Source organism: Staurois parvus, unplaced genomic scaffold (assembly GCF_062004578.1).
Source record: "Staurois parvus isolate SC_StPar_1 unplaced genomic scaffold, SC_StPar_1.0 ptg001284l, whole genome shotgun sequence".
Lineage (NCBI taxonomy): Eukaryota > Metazoa > Chordata > Amphibia > Anura > Ranidae > Staurois > Staurois parvus.
In genome coordinates, this window is record NW_028319080.1 from 70,909 (window position 1) to 89,571 (window position 18,663).

Consider the following 18,663-nt stretch of genomic DNA (forward strand, 5'->3'; position numbering starts at 1 on the left):
CAGGTCTGCCAGATGGAGATCTGTGTGTGTGAGGTGTCCCAGCAGACCGTTCTGCGGATAAACTGTTGGGTGGTGGCAAGCTACCGTTTGTGGTGGGGGGGTGTGTGGACAGTTGAAGAGTGATTAACACCGGGGTTCTGGCTTGTAGGATAGCTGGAGGAATCCTAGAAGGTTGTGTGATTGCTGGGCTGCTCCTCAACCCTAGTTAGTGCTTCAGATTGTATGTAAGATTTGTATCTGCCAGTGTGTGGTCGGCCGGCTGGATTGGAGTCTCCCTCCAGTGGTGGCCAAGAGGTAGTGTGGGCTCTGAAAGTGTATCACGGCCTGTCTTTTATATATTCAAAGTTAAGTCCCCCTTATTCCCTCTAACCCCAAGTCATGGCCGCGCCTCAGTTAGCTAATCGCTGTGGGCGTGGCGTGCGGGTGGACCGTGACAGTGTCTATTACCTGATTGAATGATTTTATCATACTTCCTGTTCTGTCTGACACTCTTCAAAAGAAAGGGATTGGAGGGAAATTTCCCAGACAGGGTCCACACAGCAATAACAATTTTATAGTCCCAACTCTTCCCTACTTTGTCTATAATAAAAAAAGTGTTTAATGAAAGTATTTCTGTTAAACTGATCTTGCCATATGTGAAATCAGATCTGTGTATTGCAGAGTAGATGGGAAGAATGAACAAATCCTATTTTATTATTAAGTTGAATACTAGGTTTGCTGTTTCTTGCACAGTTACATTGGCCTGGCTTAGATCAATGTATGTATGTATATCACATACCTCACCGCTCCCTGTATAACACTGGAAATTGCTGTAGTAGTTGCTGTTGCTGCTACTACAGTGATATCAGCAGTCTTCTGGGTCCAGTGCTGAGTGTCTCCCTTCTGTGTACTAACCTCAGGGGGTCATTCGCTCAGCACTGGTGCCAGTTAGAGAATGTCCTGCATGGAAGATTTGGGTCTACCCCGTGTAGCCAGACAATTGCATTTTGGTAAAATATTCCTCTAGTGGTTGCCAAAGATATTACAGGCTGTGAAATCTGTATTCTAGCTGCCCAAATCAAGTTCTGCTCTCATTCCTTCCCACAACAAGCAAGGTCCTCCCCTCAGTTACTATTCCTAGCAGGTTGGTGTCTGACATCTGGGGGTTTATTTACTAAAGCTGGAGAGTCCAAAATCAGACTCCCTTCTGCATAGAAACCAATCAGCTTCCAGGTTTCATTGCCAAAGCTTCATTGAACAAGCTGAGGTTAGAAGCTGATTGGTTTCTATGCAGAAGGGAGTCTGATTTTGGACTCTCCAGCTTTAGTAAATAAACCCCATGATGTCAGCTGAGGGATATTAGAGCATGCTTGTGTTTGTTCAGCTATCACTCGTGTCTGGACTGGAGAACTTGAGGTTCTTGCAGCAATCTTCCAGCCTATTGGTTGGTTTTTAGAGATGTGTGATGGACGGTGATACCTTGCATGTCAGCCGACCTCCCTCATTGCTGCACTTTTGGAACCCAGATCTGTGACACTAACAATTGAGCAAAATCTATGCAGATGATCTGGTAAAAAGTCATCAATGTAGCTGTGACAAACAAAATATGGAGGATGGGTGGGAAATGTCAGAGGAATGCAGAGGAGCTCAGAATATAACAGATCCCACCCCTTTCACTGGAAAAGAGACCCTTCATTTAATATGTTTTAGATTTCTGCTCATAATGACAGGTTCCCTTTAAGGGTTCAGCTGATACAGTATGGTGTTGGTTTTGTTAAAGATCTCTGATTTCTATTCTACAAGCATTTTGCTATCAATAATTTCTTTTGCAATGGGGTTGTGTTTGTCCTTTACTGTGTCCATATTTATACTCAGTTTATTTTTTAAGTCATTTTTATGTGATAAAGAAGCATTTATATTACAAAGCAAAACTTTAGTGGAATAAACATTGCAGACAGGGAGAGTTCAGGCAATGCCTGATGGGAAATATTGGGAAATAAAAGGATCATGGCCAATATTCTGTATGGTCAGGTCTGGTACTTGGGTGGGGTTCACCACCCTTGAGAGTGCAGGAGTGGAGTATGTACAATCAGGGCTGGAGAGATGGAAATGATCATGCTCGGTATGTGACTGTATGGGGGGATTTGCTGGGGGTAAAGATTGCAAAATACAAGGTGGACAGTTAAAGTGGTTGTAAACCTCAGACATGAAATGTGAACAAAGCATATCCCTCTATAGTGCGTGCTTGTCTCAATTAAGAGCATTAAGTGTCATTTCTGTCTGCTGCCTCCTTCCTCTGCTGTCATCATGACAAGTTTTCCTGACACCAAGAGAAAAATGGTGATGGGGAGGGAGCTCCATCAGATTGATAGCCTCAGCTCTGTACCTATATGCTGTCTGGAGGGGGGGGGGGTGTCCGTTTCCTCCATTCAACTCTCAGAGCTCTCGTCATTGAGCTCTGCAGTGTGTAGTTTCTGTTCCCTGTCCCCTTTTTCTGAACTCTCAGACAAGCTTTAAACATTCCACACTGTGAATAGATGTAGAGATGACTGCAGATAAACAGGTACAACTTATGTAGGAGGACTTGTTTCATCTCTGTGTATCCCCTGAGGCCAGTCACTTCACTAGGTATATGTAAGGATTTACAACCACTTTCAATGTATACTGATCCTGCAATCCATACAGCAGCAGGCTTGGTGAGGGCATGTCACTTTAATGAACTGCTACATGTTTCAGCACTTTGATTGCCAAAAGGATCCCTATATAGAGAATCTGACTTTGCCCGCTCAGAACAAAGTAACAGTCTATTTAAAGGCCACCCAACCTACTGCTAGTTATGTCACCCTCCTCTCTCACTTGTCAGGGTTCTGGCTGGTCGCTCATCCCCAAGCACTGCATTCTGGGAGGATGTCACATCCTGTCCCACACCCAGGTATTTTTGGGGGGGCTTCAACAGAGTGGGGTATCACTGCAAAGGGAAGTGTAAATGAGTTGGGGGAGTGAGCTTTAAAGAGACCCTGTCACTTCGCCCTGAACTCTGAATGCAGTCTATATCATATCTGATAGCAGGGTGTTTGAGACCCCAAATATAAAAATGTGTCAGCATTATATGTATTGTGATTGGATGAAGACGTCCATCCCCCCCCCCAGCCTAACATCCTTCTGCCCTGAATATATTAAACCCTCATATTGTTCAGCAGGTTTTCTCTTCTATGATGACACCCGTTAGACAACAGCAATCCGGAGCCTAAACCATGAACATGTTGTGAGGATTTATTGGGTTTGGAATAAAAATAATTTGTGAAGCTCCGAATCATTTCACTGTCATGTCTACCCAAACCTTCTCCTGTCCTGAAGCAGATGTACCTTCTAAGGAGCAGACATAGATATAGGAGGGTATGATGTATACATTACAGAGCGGCCTTATTAGGACTTGACCGGACATGTGGCAGCGCTTGCTGCTCCTCTGAAAAGCAGTGACAGGCGGCTGGGATGGGATATGTCACCTCCTCTCTGCCTGTTTTAACCCTGAAAATGGCTAATCACTTCCCTGCAACTACATGCATCGCACACGGCTGCAGGGCAGGTGCAGCACAGCCCCATTCCTTTGCATGGGTCACCATTGACATTGCGGCTGTGACGTGTACAGCCCTGAGGGGTGCATGTCTTTGGTGGTCAGGAGTGCTGAATTTGCTGCCGTTTCCACATCATATGAAGAAGAGTTATCACTATCTTTTACAGTACGGAGTTCCTGTTAGGGCAGAGTCCATGTAGTCCTGTGTCCCATCATCCTTGGTGCCCCAGAACACTAGCCGTGATGTTAGACAGGGTGCCCCTCCCCCCCTTAGTGCATGGCTGCCCCACAACACAGCGAGCAAGGAGATGACTGCTTTGATAGCAAGCACCTGCCTCCCACTAACAGCACATGTCCAAGGCAAGCACAGGCAAGAGGAATGCAGAAGGTGATGTGTGTCGCCTCCCTTCCCTCGGCATTGTTATTGCTGGTGCTTGCCTCAGACAAGAGCTGGGATCTGGAGACAGTCGTAGGGAAAGCAGCCGTCTCCTTGCTAGTGGTGTTGTTGGGCAGCTGTGTGCCAAGGGGGGGCATCCTTCCCATCATCACTGCTCGTGTTACAGGACACCTAAGGAGATGGGAAAATGCTGCATTTACTTTGTCTCATCAGGAACTCGTTAGTATAAAAAAGTGATCATTCTTCTTTAAGTTACATTTTGCTCAATGTGAGACGCTGCTTGGATGGCTGTAAAATGTAAACATTACAGAACAAGTCTGGTTACATGTGACTAAGGCCCGGTTCACACTAGAATGAGGTGCAGGAAATCCGCCATCCATGTGGGTTCCCCACACCGCATTCTACCTGCACTGCCCTTGTGATCTGCAGGGGGGTTAGTGCAATGTTGATGACACCACAAACACAGGTCACAAATGCAGTGCGTATCCTGCGCCAGATTGCAGGGTACAACATGACCACGTGATCTGGTTGCAGTGCATTTCCAGACTTGGTGCAGAACTTCGGTGTCATTTGAGCGGATTCAAAATGAACTGGTCAGCTTGCACTGCACTGAATCACGTGAATTGTACAGAATGCAGTGTGCTTCCCTGTGTGATCCATAGTGGGAACCTAGGCTAACCCCCGCTAGATATACCATGACCTGGATACATTTCACCCTTCACAGATATATTGCCAAATCTGCATGAACAAGTTACAAGTACAGATTTCTATAAAATAATTTGACAGTTTTTATTTGTAAACATCGTTACTTTCCTGCAAAAAAAAACAAAAAAAAAACTGTTTTGTGAATCTGGTAGTTATCTATGCAGAAATTTGTAATGTTATCAAGATAAATTGTATATTAATACATTGATATGTTTAGATGATTGCAAATGTCCTTTTTACATATTTGCACTGTCAAATCTTTTCTAAACAAGTTTGTATATTTTTCTGATTTGTGGGATGGGGTCCCTGGTGGCACAAATAACTACACTGGGTTTGTTCAGTAAGGCACCACTTAGAGAAAGGACGCCATGCAGTAATCTCTATCGACCAATCACATTCCAGTATAGTCAGTCTGTGCTGAGAAGGGTCCTATAGTGGGGCAGTGGAAGGACCGATGTGTGAAATCTCTGCGAGTCTTCAAGTGAACTTGTCTGCCATGGTATTAGGGAAGTTGAGGTTTTTTTTGAGAAAAAAAAAAACAATATTTTTGAGAAAAAAAAAACAATATTTTTGACTTTTTGCTATTAAACATGTCCAGTAAGAAAATTTAAAAAATCTAATTTTGTCATAAATTTAGGCCAAAATGTTTTTGCAAAAAAACAAATTCCAATACGTGTAAATTAATTGGTTTCCGTGAAAGGCATAGAGTCTACAAATAGCCGTATATATACTGGAATTTTTTTTATTTATATATACTAGTAATGGCGGCAATCAGTGACTTATGGCGGGACTGCGGCAGGCATTCTGACACTGGGGGGGGAACTAACTGCCACTGACATCCCCAGTGACACTAATACAGTGATCAGTGCTAATAAAAAGCACTGACACTGTACTAATGACACTGGGCAGGAAGGGGTTAACATGAGGGGTGATCAAAGGGTTAACTGTGCGCTGTTTTACAGTGTGTTGTGTGTGCGCTTTACTATGTCAGCACATTGCTTTGTATAGCTCTGCAATGCAGAGTCATAGAAAGCAATGTGCAGGAGCTGACGGGAGAGATCTGTATTGTTTACATACAGGTCTCTCCCCCATTAGTGATACTCGGCGATCGCCGCGTGCCAGCCGGGACCCAGTGATCGACAGCTGAGGCCGTCAATGGTGGCGCGGGTAGGGCACACGCCCCTTCTACCCGATTCAAATCACACCGCACAGAATTCACATGTGATTTGCACAGGAATGCGATGCGGTTCCAATGCGAATCACATGCGATGTGCTGCACCGCATCAGTGTGAACCCAGCCTTAGGCTCTGACAAAACCTGGAAGCTGATTGGTTGCGATGTGCAGCTGCACCCACTTCCGTGCTCTCCAGTTTTAGTACATCTCCCCCATTGCATCAAAACAAGTTACACATTCCCTTGGATGCGTCAATAGAGCTGCAAGGATTGTAGTCTACTATGAAGGGGCTGATTGATGACAAGTTCGGTGATATACAGTAAGCAGGATCTAAGTTTATGTACGTAATAATAATTCATGTGTCAAATAAATCTTCCCAAAGTAGATCAATGCATTGGAAGGAATTAAAAATTATTTCAGTTGCACAAATAACACAAAGCAATGGCATTTTGTATGTGTTGAATTTTAGTGAATTCATACTAAGATATTTTTTTTTTTAATGGAAAAAAGTGTCACTGTCACCTTTTTCCTAAACTTCTTAGTGTTTATATTTCCTGCTTGGCAGCTGATGATGGCCTGCTTTTTATTTATTTATTTATTGGTCCATAGTCTACAGCAGAGAATTTCCCTTCTGTGTGAAGGTAATTAGTAACCGAACTGTATGACTGCCCTGAGTAAAGCTGATTCCTGCTTCTCCAGTTAGACGGGTTCCATGGTGCTGAAATATAAAACACATTTCCCTATTTCTGCTTTAAAGACGTTTTTTTGAGCCATACGACAGGACTGAGAAAGAGAAGAACATTTGTTCTTGGACATTATTCTACTATTTATCTTGGAAAAGAAGAACTCAATGCATTTAAATTTAGGAATATTAACTGGGACTGTTTATTTTACATTTTTAATAACTTCCAAAATCGGGCTGTTTTACACTTCATGAGTTATATTGCTGGCTAAGCACAGAAATTACAGCTCTTCTTGTATTGCTGGGCCTGCCTTGGTTGGATTTTTATATCTACATCAGACCCTCCTGGAATTAGGGGATTTCAAAGCACTGAGGACGCTGTGTAAGGTTCACACAGGAACTTCCCTGCAGAAGGATGAAGATGATTCTACTCCTAATTTTAGAAGTGACAGCTGTATGTTCTGGTGAGTGCCTCAAATGTTTTAACAACTCAATAAAATGTAAAAAGAACAATATAAGGACAGATCACGTAGCTGAAGAAGTTATAGAACCTCATTGTTAGTTATTTTATGTCATTGTAATTTTAGCCTTTAATATGGAGTTGGTTGCTGTTTGAGACTTAAAAGCCTCTTTCACACGGGCCGGATCTGTTTTTTTTCTCAGCAGGGGATCCGTCCGTTGATCCCCTGCTGAGCTGATAGGAGTGGCCGGACGACGGGTCCTTGTCTATCCTCCTTATGCAAAGCGGACACAGACACAGCCCGCTCTGCTCTATGGGCAGTCAGATGTAAACAGACCGGCTGTCTGTTTACATCCAACTACCATCTGATCCGATCGGTCCACATAGACGGGAACAGATCTCCTTCCTGTTTTTGCTGCATTGGATTGGACCCAGAGGACACGGGTCCATTTACATCCGACTCCCCATAGAGGAGAATGGAGAATCCAATCAGGTCCTGTTAAAAGACAGAAATCTGGACCCAATCAAACCTCTAATGTGAAAGGGGCCTAACAGTCTCCTCCCTTCAGGGAAGGATTTCCACAAGATTTTGGAGTTTGTCTGTGGGAATATGTGCCCATTCAGCCAAAAGAACATTTGTAAGATCAGGTACTGATGTTGGATAAGAAGACCTGACTTTCAACTGATATTCCAGTTCATTCCATTGGTGTTCAGTAAGGATGAGGCCAGGGATCCATGTAGACCACTTGAGTTCCTCCAAAGCAAACCTCCATAATCATACCTTGTCTTTATGGAGCTGGTTTTGCATTATTATTATTATTACATCGAGTTTATATAGCGCCAAAGGATTTGCTCAGCGCTGTACAATAGAGGGGGGAACAATACATGGCACAGTACAACAATACCAAACAACGCATGAGGGGTAAGAGGGCCCTACTCTTTCGGGCTTACAATCTAGGAGGGAGGGGGTAGTGGTACAGGAGGAAGTGGCTGTGGGGAATGGAGTGGTGGGAGGAATGAGGGAGAATGGCCGTTAGGTGAGGGTGGGGTAGGCTTCCCTGAAGAGATGGGTTTTGAGGGAGCGCCTGAATGTGAGGAGGGAAGGTGACAGTCTGATGGATTGGGGCAGTGAGTTCCAGAGGATGGGAGAGGACCTGGAGAAGTCTTGCAGTCGTGCGTGGGAGGAGGAGACCAGGGAGCAGGATAGAAGGAGGTCCTGTGAGGAGCGAAGGGTACGGGTAGGGCGGTACTTGGGGATCAGGTTTATGAGGTAGTCAGGGGCAGTGTTGTGAATGGCTTTGTAGGTCAGGGTTAGAAGTTTAAATTTGATGCGTTGGGCAATCGGGAGCCAGTGGAGGGATGGGCAGAGGGGGGTGGCAGAGGTGGAGCGGTTGGTGAGGTGGATGAGTCTAGCCGCTGAGTTCAGGAATACATTCATGCTGGAATAGAAAGCGATATATGGAGAAACCCCCCAATAGAAAGGGACTTAACCGGCACCAGTAAATTAAAAGTTAATATACATCTTTATTAAATACCATCATAAAACCTTCAAATATAAAAAAAGTCATGCTGGGATAGAAACGGACCTCCCCCAAACTGTTGTCACAAGATAGGGAGTGCCCAATTGTATCTAGGATGTTTTTTTTTGTTGTTGTGGGGCTAAATGTCTTACATTCAACATAATTATTGGTCACCGCCCAGCAACACGGAATTTGTGTATATTCCCTCTAGGGCCTAAGGTGACTTAACAGCTTTTGTATGTAATATTCTGCTCTTGAGTCACAGAAAATCTATTATGGTTACTAAATTATACAGGTGTAAATCATTATTATTCTTTAAATCTGGTATATAATATATATTGTCCTGTATAATAATAAATCCTGTATAATAATATTGCAAACATTATAAAATCACCTTATGAAGGAAAGAACTCCAAACAAGTGGACAATTGTCTATAGTGTCTTTGTATGCTGCAGCACTACCAAGCATCCTTCACTCAACTCCTTAGTTTGGAGGGGTATCCAGATATAGTAAAACTGGACATACAGTCAGGTCCATAAATATTGGGACATCGACACAATTCTAACATTTTTGGCTCTATACACCACCACAATGGATTTGAAATGAACAAGATGTGCTTTAACTGCAGACTGTCAGCTTTAATTTGAGGGTATTTACATCCAAATCAGGTGAACGGTGTAGGAATTACAACAGTTTGCATACGTGCCTCCCACTTGTTAAAGGACCAAAAGTAATGGGACAGAATAATAATCACCTCCAATTACTGTGACTCCCCTACAACACAAATCAACACCCTTCCCTAAAGGTGTACAAAATTATATCAGTGAAAATGTGTTTTTATATAATTTATCCGAAAAATAAAATATAACTCGTGAATTTAATTCCTACATATATCATCCAATATTCATCTTAATCCCTCAATGTTTTTATGAAAATTGTTAAATAGTCCACTACTAAATAAAAGTCCAAAAATAATATAAATCAATAAAATCCACTCAAAAAATCAGGCCAATTCTTCCACCGAATCCACCTCAAAAAAAAGGAAATTCATATAGTGCATTACTTATCATGATTAAGTCGATGACGAAACGCGTCAAGGGAAAGTGACGTCAAGACGTATACCGGAACCGGAAGTCGACTAGTGGCCATTTTGGAGAAGGGAAAAGAACGTGTAAGCGCATTGGGACGTTTTCCTGGATGGCTGTGAGATTCCTTCTATTTCCCTAAAGCGGTTTTTAAAGTTTTACCATGTGAGCAGTTTGGAATAAAAATTCAGATTACAAATTTGATTGGCGGTATTACACTATGTTGTCCTATATGTTTTTTTGGAGACATTGAGAGCAGAGTGTCTGAGGAGCCCAGAGAGTGTCGTGGCAACAGGATATATATGAGGTCTAGTTTGTGCAGTCCCTGGAATGTGATAGGCATACTTTATGTGGATGGTTGGTAAGGGTACCCTTACAGCAAATAGAAGTGTACACCTGTTTGAATTGGTTTTGGTGTGGCACTAAAGAGTGTTATATACACTTTATTTTCACTGCCTAATCACGTTTTTTTCACGTTTTTTCACGGTTTCTCTTTATATGAAGCTGATAATTTTATTTTTTAAAAGGTAATGCACTATATGAATTTTCTTTTTTTTGAGGTGGATTTGGTGGAAGAATTGGCCTGATTTTTTGAGTGGATTTTTATTGATTTATATTTTTTTTGGACTTTTATTTAGTAGTGGACTATTTAACAATTTTCATAAAAACATTGAGGGATTAAGATGAATATTGGATGATATATGTAGGAATTAAATTCACGAGTTATATTTTATTTTTTGGATAAATTATATAAAAACACATTTTCACTGATAGAATAATAATCATAAATCAAACTTTCACTTTTTAATACTTGGTTGCAAATCCTTTGCAGTCAATTACAGCCTGAAGTCTGGAACGCATAGACATCACCAGACGCTGGGTTTCATCCCTGGTGATGCTCTGCCAGGCCTCTACTGCAACTGTCTTCAGTTCCTGCTTGTTCTTGGGGCATTTTCCCTTCAGTTTTGTCTTCAGCAAGTGAAATGCATGCTCAATCGGATTCAGGTCAGGTGATTGACTTGGCCATTGCATAACATTCCACTTCTTTCCCTTAAAAAACTCTTTGGTTGCTTTTGCAGTATGCTTTGGGTCATTGTCCATCTGCACTGTGAAGCGGCATCCAATGAGTTGTGAAGCATTTGGCTGAATATGAGCAGATAATATTCCCGAAACACTTCAGTATTCATCCTGCTGCTTTTTTCAGCAGTCACATCATCAATAAATACAAGAGAACCAGTTCCATTGGCAGCCATACATGCCCACGCCATGACACTACCACCACCATGCTTCACTGATGAGGTGGTATGCTTAGGATCATGAGCAGTTCCTTTCCTTCTCCATACTCTTCTCTTCCCATCACTCTGGTACAAGTTGATTTCGGTCTCATCTGTCCATAGGATGTTGTTCCAGAACTGTGAAGGCTTTTTTAGATGTCCTTTGGCAAACTCTAATCTGGCCTTCCTGTTTTTGAGGCTCACCAATGGTTTCTATCTTGTGGTGAACCCTCTGTATTCACTCTGGTGAAGTCTTCTCTTGATTGTTGACTTTGACACACATACACCTTCCTCCTGGAGAGTGTTCTTGATCTGGCCAACTGTTGTGAAGGGTGTTTTCTTCATCAGGGAAAGAATTCTTCAGTCATCCACCACAGTTGTTTTCCGTGGGCTTCCGGGTCTTTTGGTGTTGCTGAGCTCACCGGTGCATTCCTTCTTTTTAAGAATGTTCCAAACAGTTGTTTTGGCCACGCCTAATGTTTTTGCTATCTCTCTGATGGGTTTGTTTTGTTTTTTCAACCTAATGATGGCTTGCTTCACTGATAGTGACAGCTCTTTGGATCTCATCTTGAGAGTTGACAGCAACAGATTTCAAATGCAAATAGCACACTTGAAATGAACTCTGGACCTTTTATGTGCTCATTGTAATTGGGATAATGAGGGAATAACACACACCTGGTCATGGAACAGCTGAGAAGCCAATTGTCCCATTACTTTTGGTCCCTTAACAAGTGGGAGGCACATATGCAAACTATTGTAATTCCTACACCGTTCACCTGATTTGGATGTAAATACCCTCAAATTAAAGCTGACAGTCTGCAGTTAAAGCACATCTTGTTCGTTTCATTTCAAATCCATTGTGGTGGTGTATAGAGCCAAAAATTTTAGAATTGTGTCCATGTCTCAATATTTATGGACCTGACTGTAGATTGATAGTGTTTTGTTCAGCTAGTGGGCTGAGTGAAAAACAACTGGCAGTTTCCTCCATTCACACAAATGAGATGGAGGAAACCCCCATGCCTGAGCATTGTATTCTGACAAAAGGACCACTGAGGCAGCCACTGATCAATGAAAAGATTTCAAGCAGGTCCCTTTGACAGAGGTTGATCGAATGTTTGAATTCTGCTTAGGATGCCTACAAACCGATCGACATTGGTCTGGTCCCTGCTGAACTGGACACATCTCAATCAGTGTATGTCTAGCTTGAGGTCCTGTTCACATCTGTAAATTGCTGATCATTCTACAAATGCAGCAAAATGTGCAGTGAAGAAAACGCATCCCACTCTGCTCCAACAACAGATTTGGAGCTTCTTTGGGGAACTTGTCACACCATTCAAGTAGAAGAGCTGCACTGTGTGCAACAAGCAGAAACCCCCCAAAACGCACAAAAGAAAAGTGTGGGAACCCAGCCGTTGTGTGATGGTCAGATGTCCACAAATAGATCAAAAAGGCGCAGCGCTAAAAGCAAATAGTGCCGAAATAATATATTCAAAAAGATAAATATGAGCATAAACCTATTTAATAAATGATATCAGATAAACAAGACAACAGTAATAAAAGTGCATATATGGGTGACTGGTTAGTGTCAGAAAAAAGTGCCAAAGTCTATGTATTAAATGTATGATATAGTGATCCTTCGTGTGTCTTCCGGTGATCAAATATTCGAATTATAAACTTACCAGATGCATAATTCCAATATGCATATAGAAGACTTCTTCACATCTCAAGGTCTCAAATGGAATCCTCTTATGGACTTGTCTAACATCTCTGGGCACCTCTGTCCATCTGGGGTTCCCTTTGGATCATCCGATAAGATGAAGCACCTCTCAACTACCTTCCCTGGTGGCTCTGTTAAGCTCTCAGTAAATACTGTCAGTGTCTGCCCCCCCCCCCCCCCCCCCTACACTCTGTAACTGAAAAGGATGCTCCCTTGGCGCAGTAACAAAGGATGGCGCTGGTTTGATTCCTATATCCTGAAGGCTGGCCTGCTCTTCATTGAGTGTAAAAGACTCCTCTGTTTTTCCTTGGTTCTTGACAATCCTAAGCTTTCCCACAGCAGTGGGCGAAGGCCTCAGGAAGGGGTGAAGTGGGAAAGCTTAGGATTGTCAAGAACCAAGGAAAAACAGGTGTTTTTTACCACACCACAATGGTCTGCTAATTAAGCAGAGGGGGTAATTGTTCACAGGTGCTCCAGGTACTATATAACTTTCTGTAGAACTCATTCTGAGCATGCTCATCCTCCTTTTGCTCGGTCACATTAGAGATCTGGAGGAGCAAGCTGCAACACTGGGCAGAACCGACAACCTTGAAAGGGGTCTTCTGCTTACTGAGCAGGTAGTTATGGGATTGATGTGGAGGGCGCAGGAGCTAATCAGGATTATCAGGTAGGAAGATGGGTTCCTGTAACGAGAGGGAGTGGTAGGGGCTCACAGAAAAGGAAGGCCGGCCCTGGGTTTCAGCACCCAAACAAATTTGCCAAGTTGGGTGAAGATGTGGGGGTGGCAAGTTCAGGGGTGGCAGCCCTGGATGTCACTGCTCTCCCTGACAGCCGGGAGGGCAGACCATCTGGGAGGGGTGGTGAGGGTAGTGCTGGAAGGCCTAGACAGCCGGAGGTAGTAGGGGATTCTATAATCAGAAGGACTGATAGAATAATTTGTTGCCAGGATTGCCTCAACCGAATGGTTTGCTGTCTCCCTGATGTCAGGTTTCGGCATGTGGTGGACCGGATTGATAAATTACTGGGTGGGGTGGGCATGACCCAGCTGTCTTGGTCCATGTTGGAACCAATGACAGAATACATGGAAGGTGGAGGCTCCTTAAGAATCAATTTAAAGAACTAGGCTGCAAGTTGAAGGGAATGACCTCCAAGGTGATATTCTCTGAAATATTACCTGTGCCATGCGCAACTCAGGAAAGACGGGGAGATTAGAGAACTCAATGCATGGCTGAAGACCTGGTGTAAGAGGGAAGGATTTGGGTTTCTAGAGCACTGGGTTGACCTTTCATTGGGGTGCAACCTATATGCTAGAGATGGTTTGCACCTAAATGGAAGGGGGTCTGCTGTGCTGGGGGAGAGGTTTATGGGGAGGCTGGAGGAGTATTTAAACTAGGATCGAGGGGGGAGGGAGAATTAGATTATAATGGGGTAGACAGATCAGACAGGGGTCAGTATTTATTGGTGGGTGGAATGGGGAAAGATGGGTGGAGGGCTATGGAAGGTGATAAGAAGGTTCCCATGTTACAAACAACCATTGGAATTGGTACCATTTGTACTAAAATAAAAAAAAGGAAAATTTGCATTCAAAATGTGACCATGAATTAAAGTGTTCGTTCACCAATGCCAGAAGTCTGCCAAGCAACATAGGTGAGTTGAAAGGTTGGTGCATGAAGAGAACTATGATTTAATTGGTATTGCTGAATCGTGGCTTCATTCTTCACATGACTGAGCCATTAATATTCCTGGCTATGTTCTCTTTCTGAGAGACCGAGTAAATAGGAAAAGTGGTGGTGTCTGTCTCTATGTGAAAAGTGATCTCAGAGCGAGTGTGAAAGAGGACCTAGTAGATGGAGAGTGTGATGAGGCTGAAGCATTATGGATGGAACTGCACATGGGGGTGCGTAAGGTAATCACTGGAGTTTGTTATAGGCCTCCCAGTGTTAATGAGGTGGAGACTCAGCTCCTTGCACAGATAGAAAGGGCTGCAAGGGCTGGGACAGTGATGATAATGGGGGATTTAACTACCCGGAAATTGACTGGAGTAATGGCACTGCAGGAACAGTTAAAGGGCAAAAATGTATAAACCTACTACAGGACAATTTTATGGTACAGTTCATAGAGGCCCCAGCTAGGAATGATGCTCTGCTGGACCTGGTGATCTCAAACAATGCAGAGCTTATTACTAATATAAAGATGTTCATATAAAAGAACATCTGAGTAGCAGTGACCATACAATTATTTCATTCATTGTTAGCTGTAAACAGCAAGCACATATGGGAAGATAAAAACTCTCAACATTAAGAGAGCAAAATTTTCAAGGCTGAGAGCTGCTCTCCAAGACTTAGACTGCGAGGAAATATCGGCATCGATGAACACTGAACAGAAATGGGAATTCTTCAAAACTACCGTATGCAAACACACTGCAAAATATATTCCCATAAGCAATAAGCTTAAAAGACTAAAAATAAAACCTATGTTGCTCACGGCCAAAGATAATAAAGCTATAAATAACCAGTTTAGGACTGCCCTATAGCAGATTTACTGCTAGAGGGGAGCCATTCTGTGCAAAATCACATATGGAAACCTGATTTTGCACTTCCTAGTGTGGAGGGAGGGGCGCACGCTTACCCCCGACATGCTGCTTCTGCTGTGATTTGTCACAGAAGCCGATCAACAGGTGCCAGCCAATGGATGAGCGCCGGCACCCACTGATCTGCGAGGAGAATGACAGAACACAGCTTTGCCTATGTAAACATTCTGCCAGAAAAACGCTCTCAGAAACACAAAATAGAAGATTTTTTTTCTCCCTCTAAACTCTGGGCTCAAAAAATGCCTCAAGACTACCTAATGTGCATGGACACATAGGATAACATGAGTTGCTTCTACAGGCAAAACACTAAACTCCACTGGGAGCTTTATTAAGCCAGTGTGCATAGAGCCTAAATAGCATTAACTTCTCTCCATATTTGTGAACAAAGAAATTGTAGTTTTTAATATTTTCATATTTTATAGCCTTCTATCTCACATCATAAAATGTCTTCTCTTTATCCCTCAGAAAGTCACTCACTCAAGTATTATATCACTGGAGTCTCTGCTCCGGGATCCGGACTGCCTGTTTACTCTGTGGTTGGATACTTGGATGACCTAGAGATAGAGAATTATAACAGTGACACCCGTCAGTATCTTCCCAAAGTTGACTGGATGAAGAATCTGGAACCTGAATATTGGGACAGAGGCACAACTCTGAATCAAAAACAGGAGCCTATCTTCAAGCAAAATGTGCAGATAGCAATGAGCAGATTCAACCAGACCGAAGGTTACCTATGACTTTATTTTCACTTTTGAAGGCCAACGATGTAGTATTTCAAAACCCAATATGGTATAACGCGGGTCTCCTTTGTCTTGTTTTTTTATTTACTTCCTATGAGCAAGAGCAAATTCTTCTAGAAGCTGAAGCAAGGGAGCTAGGCAAGCAGTGGTAGACTGGAACAGTCTATAGCACAAGTGTCACACTGGTGGCTCTCCAGCTGTTGCTAAACTACAAGTCCCATGAGGCATTGACAAGATCGACAGTTATAAGAATGACTCCCAAAGGCAGAAGCATGATGGGACTTGTAGTTTTGTAACTGGAGGGCTGCCAGTTTGACATCCCTGGTCTATAGCTTCACAGCTGGGGACCATGAAGTTAGCTTGTAGCACAAATAAAAGCTCTACTCACAAGTCCTGAGGCAGGATGAGTCCATAGGTTCAGTTCCTTGTAGTCCAGCAACCAGTCCAGAGAAGCCCCCGGGGCAAACAGCCCTCTGAAGCTCCATTCCAAAACAGGGGAAGAGGGCCATCGCTCTAGGGTTCCAGACAATTTAACAGCATCCCAGCCACCATCTGGGCACACCTCCCCAGGGATTGGCTAGGCTCCACTCAACATTTATGCTGGTCAGTTGAATTCTACCTCCCTAAACTCTAGAACAGTGGTTCTCAAGCTTCCTAATGCCGTGACCCTTTAATACAGTTCCTCATGTTGTGGTGACCCCCAGCCATAAAATTGTTTACCCATTAATTATAATTCATGAAGTGTCGTTTTACCTCCAACACTGCTGCTTTCAGCACAGTAGCTGCTTTTAACAGAGTAGCTGCTTTCAACACAGCAGCTGCTTTCTACACAGTAGCTGCTCTTTACACATCAGAAATATGTGTTTTCCGATGGTCTTAGGCGACCCCTGTGAAAGGGTCGTTCGACCCCCAAAGGGGTCGCGACCCACAGGTTGAGAACCACTGCTCTAGAATATTCTTCTAGAGGCAGAGGGAAGCAATCAAACTCCTAATCTGTGCAGCCCTGAACAAACCAGACTAAACCATCACTGCTCCTCTGATTACAGAAAGAGCCAAAAACTAAATGTTCCCAGCAGTCTAACTAGAAGGGTGCTACATCTACAATTTGCTTTCTTTGGAATGCAGGCTCATATTTAGTAGAAAATCCTGTCCCCTGTCAGCAATGTGGGACCATTGGTCTCTGTGTGGAAGCAGTGGTCTCTCAGCAGAGGTCCAACGTGGTTGAATAAGAGCTAGAGCTCTCCAATCAGCAAATCTCATGCCTCCTGCTGATTGAAGGGGACTCATCTGACTTAGCAGGACGTGTGTCAGACCTCTTCAAAGACACCACTGCTTCCACACCAAGGGCAAGGGTTCCACTCTATGGCATCTGGCAAGGCGACAGGCTTTTCTACCAAGGCTGTGGCTGCTTTCTAATGAAATCCAGGTAAGACTTTGAACACCTTTTTGTTTTGAGGCACTTGACATGTATTTAGCTGATTTAAACTATAGGTTTAGTTCTGCTTTAACCACTTCTGCATCGCTCTATAGCAGAAATACTGTTACAGGGCAGCACGGGTGCACAAAACCCCATATATATACGTGATTTTGCAGTTTCAGGTAGGGGACGCGTGCGCACCCTACCCATGCCGCCGTTTGTGGCCTTGGCTGTCATTCACCAGGTCCCGGCCGGTGATTCCTCGCCGCTCCCCTGTGATCGCCAAGTGTTACCAACGGGGGAGAGACCTGTGTATAAACAACACAGATCTCTCCCCTATCAGCTTGTGCACACTGTTTTGTATGGTTCTGCATAGCAGAGCCATACAAAGCAGTGTGCTTATAGTGGAAAGCATGCACACAGCCAGGGGCGGACTGACCATTTGGAAAACTCGGGCACCCCCTGAGGGCCCGGGGTCAGTAGGGGGCCCGATGAGATGCACTAAGATAGTTATTTAAGAGGTTGTTAGATAAATTAACGTGTCACCCAATGTATGGTCTCCATTCAATAGCCAAAAGAGGCATACAAAAAAGGAGGGTTGTGAAAAGAGATTCACAGGAAAGCGGCTACATAATGAACAGAACGTGACACTTAGGAAATAATTTCCAAAAATTATGCTTTATTACACATATATAAATATGACATATGGGCATTCGCCCTGGTTTACCATCACCTCAGTATGAGACAATACACACAGACCTAAAACCATTAAAAATGACACCAAAACCGGTCTAAATGTATGTGCAACAGGGAAAATGGCTACATGAGTCTAGTGTCCCTGTAGCACAAACACACAGGTGAACACTTCCCTAGGGTGGTGTATCCAAAAATTATGCCATGGGCATACCATAATAGAGGATGTAAGGGATTAAGCAATAGCCATAATGGCAAATCCCTATCAAGAAATCCAAAAATTATGCTATAAATGTGTATCACATGTATGCAATAGAGCAAGCACAATATGCGTCAAAAAGGAGAGTAGCAGGCCTCAGGCCTGTATGAAGGAAGACATAAATGTCAAATATTTTACACAATACATTTCTGTGCCGGCACAAGTGGTTGGGGCCCATTCATCTGTAATAAAGATAGCTGTTTCCTAGAGCTCTTAGATGGGAATATACCCCATTTATTTCCAGGATGGAGGAAAAGATGCACACAGCAGCACTCTGCTTGAAATGGTTTCTTCACCACTACATGTGGACTATACACCACTTTTGTAGGAAAAAACAAGACACATCCCAAAGATTCTTCTGCCTGTTGAAATATATATGGTGGTATATCTTGTTTC

At 43.3% G+C, this 18,663-nt stretch overlaps 1 protein-coding gene across 2 annotated transcripts in view; it reads left to right on the forward strand.

Moving 5' to 3' along the window:
- Positions 1-1,300: 1,300 nt before the first annotated feature.
- Positions 1,301-18,663, forward strand: part of LOC149437505 (class I histocompatibility antigen, F10 alpha chain-like) — a 36,593-nt gene continuing 19,230 nt past the window's right edge. Inside the window, exons 1-2 of one of the 2 annotated variants that reach the window (XM_089660839.1) lie at positions 1,301-6,975; positions 15,624-15,884. In XM_089660839.1, the coding sequence (XP_089516965.1) occupies positions 6,927-6,975; positions 15,624-15,884 (310 nt within the window). In that variant the 5' untranslated portion in view covers positions 1,301-6,926. The remainder of the gene's footprint in view (positions 6,976-15,623; positions 15,885-18,663) is intronic. The other variant, XM_089660838.1, reaches the window with a different exon arrangement.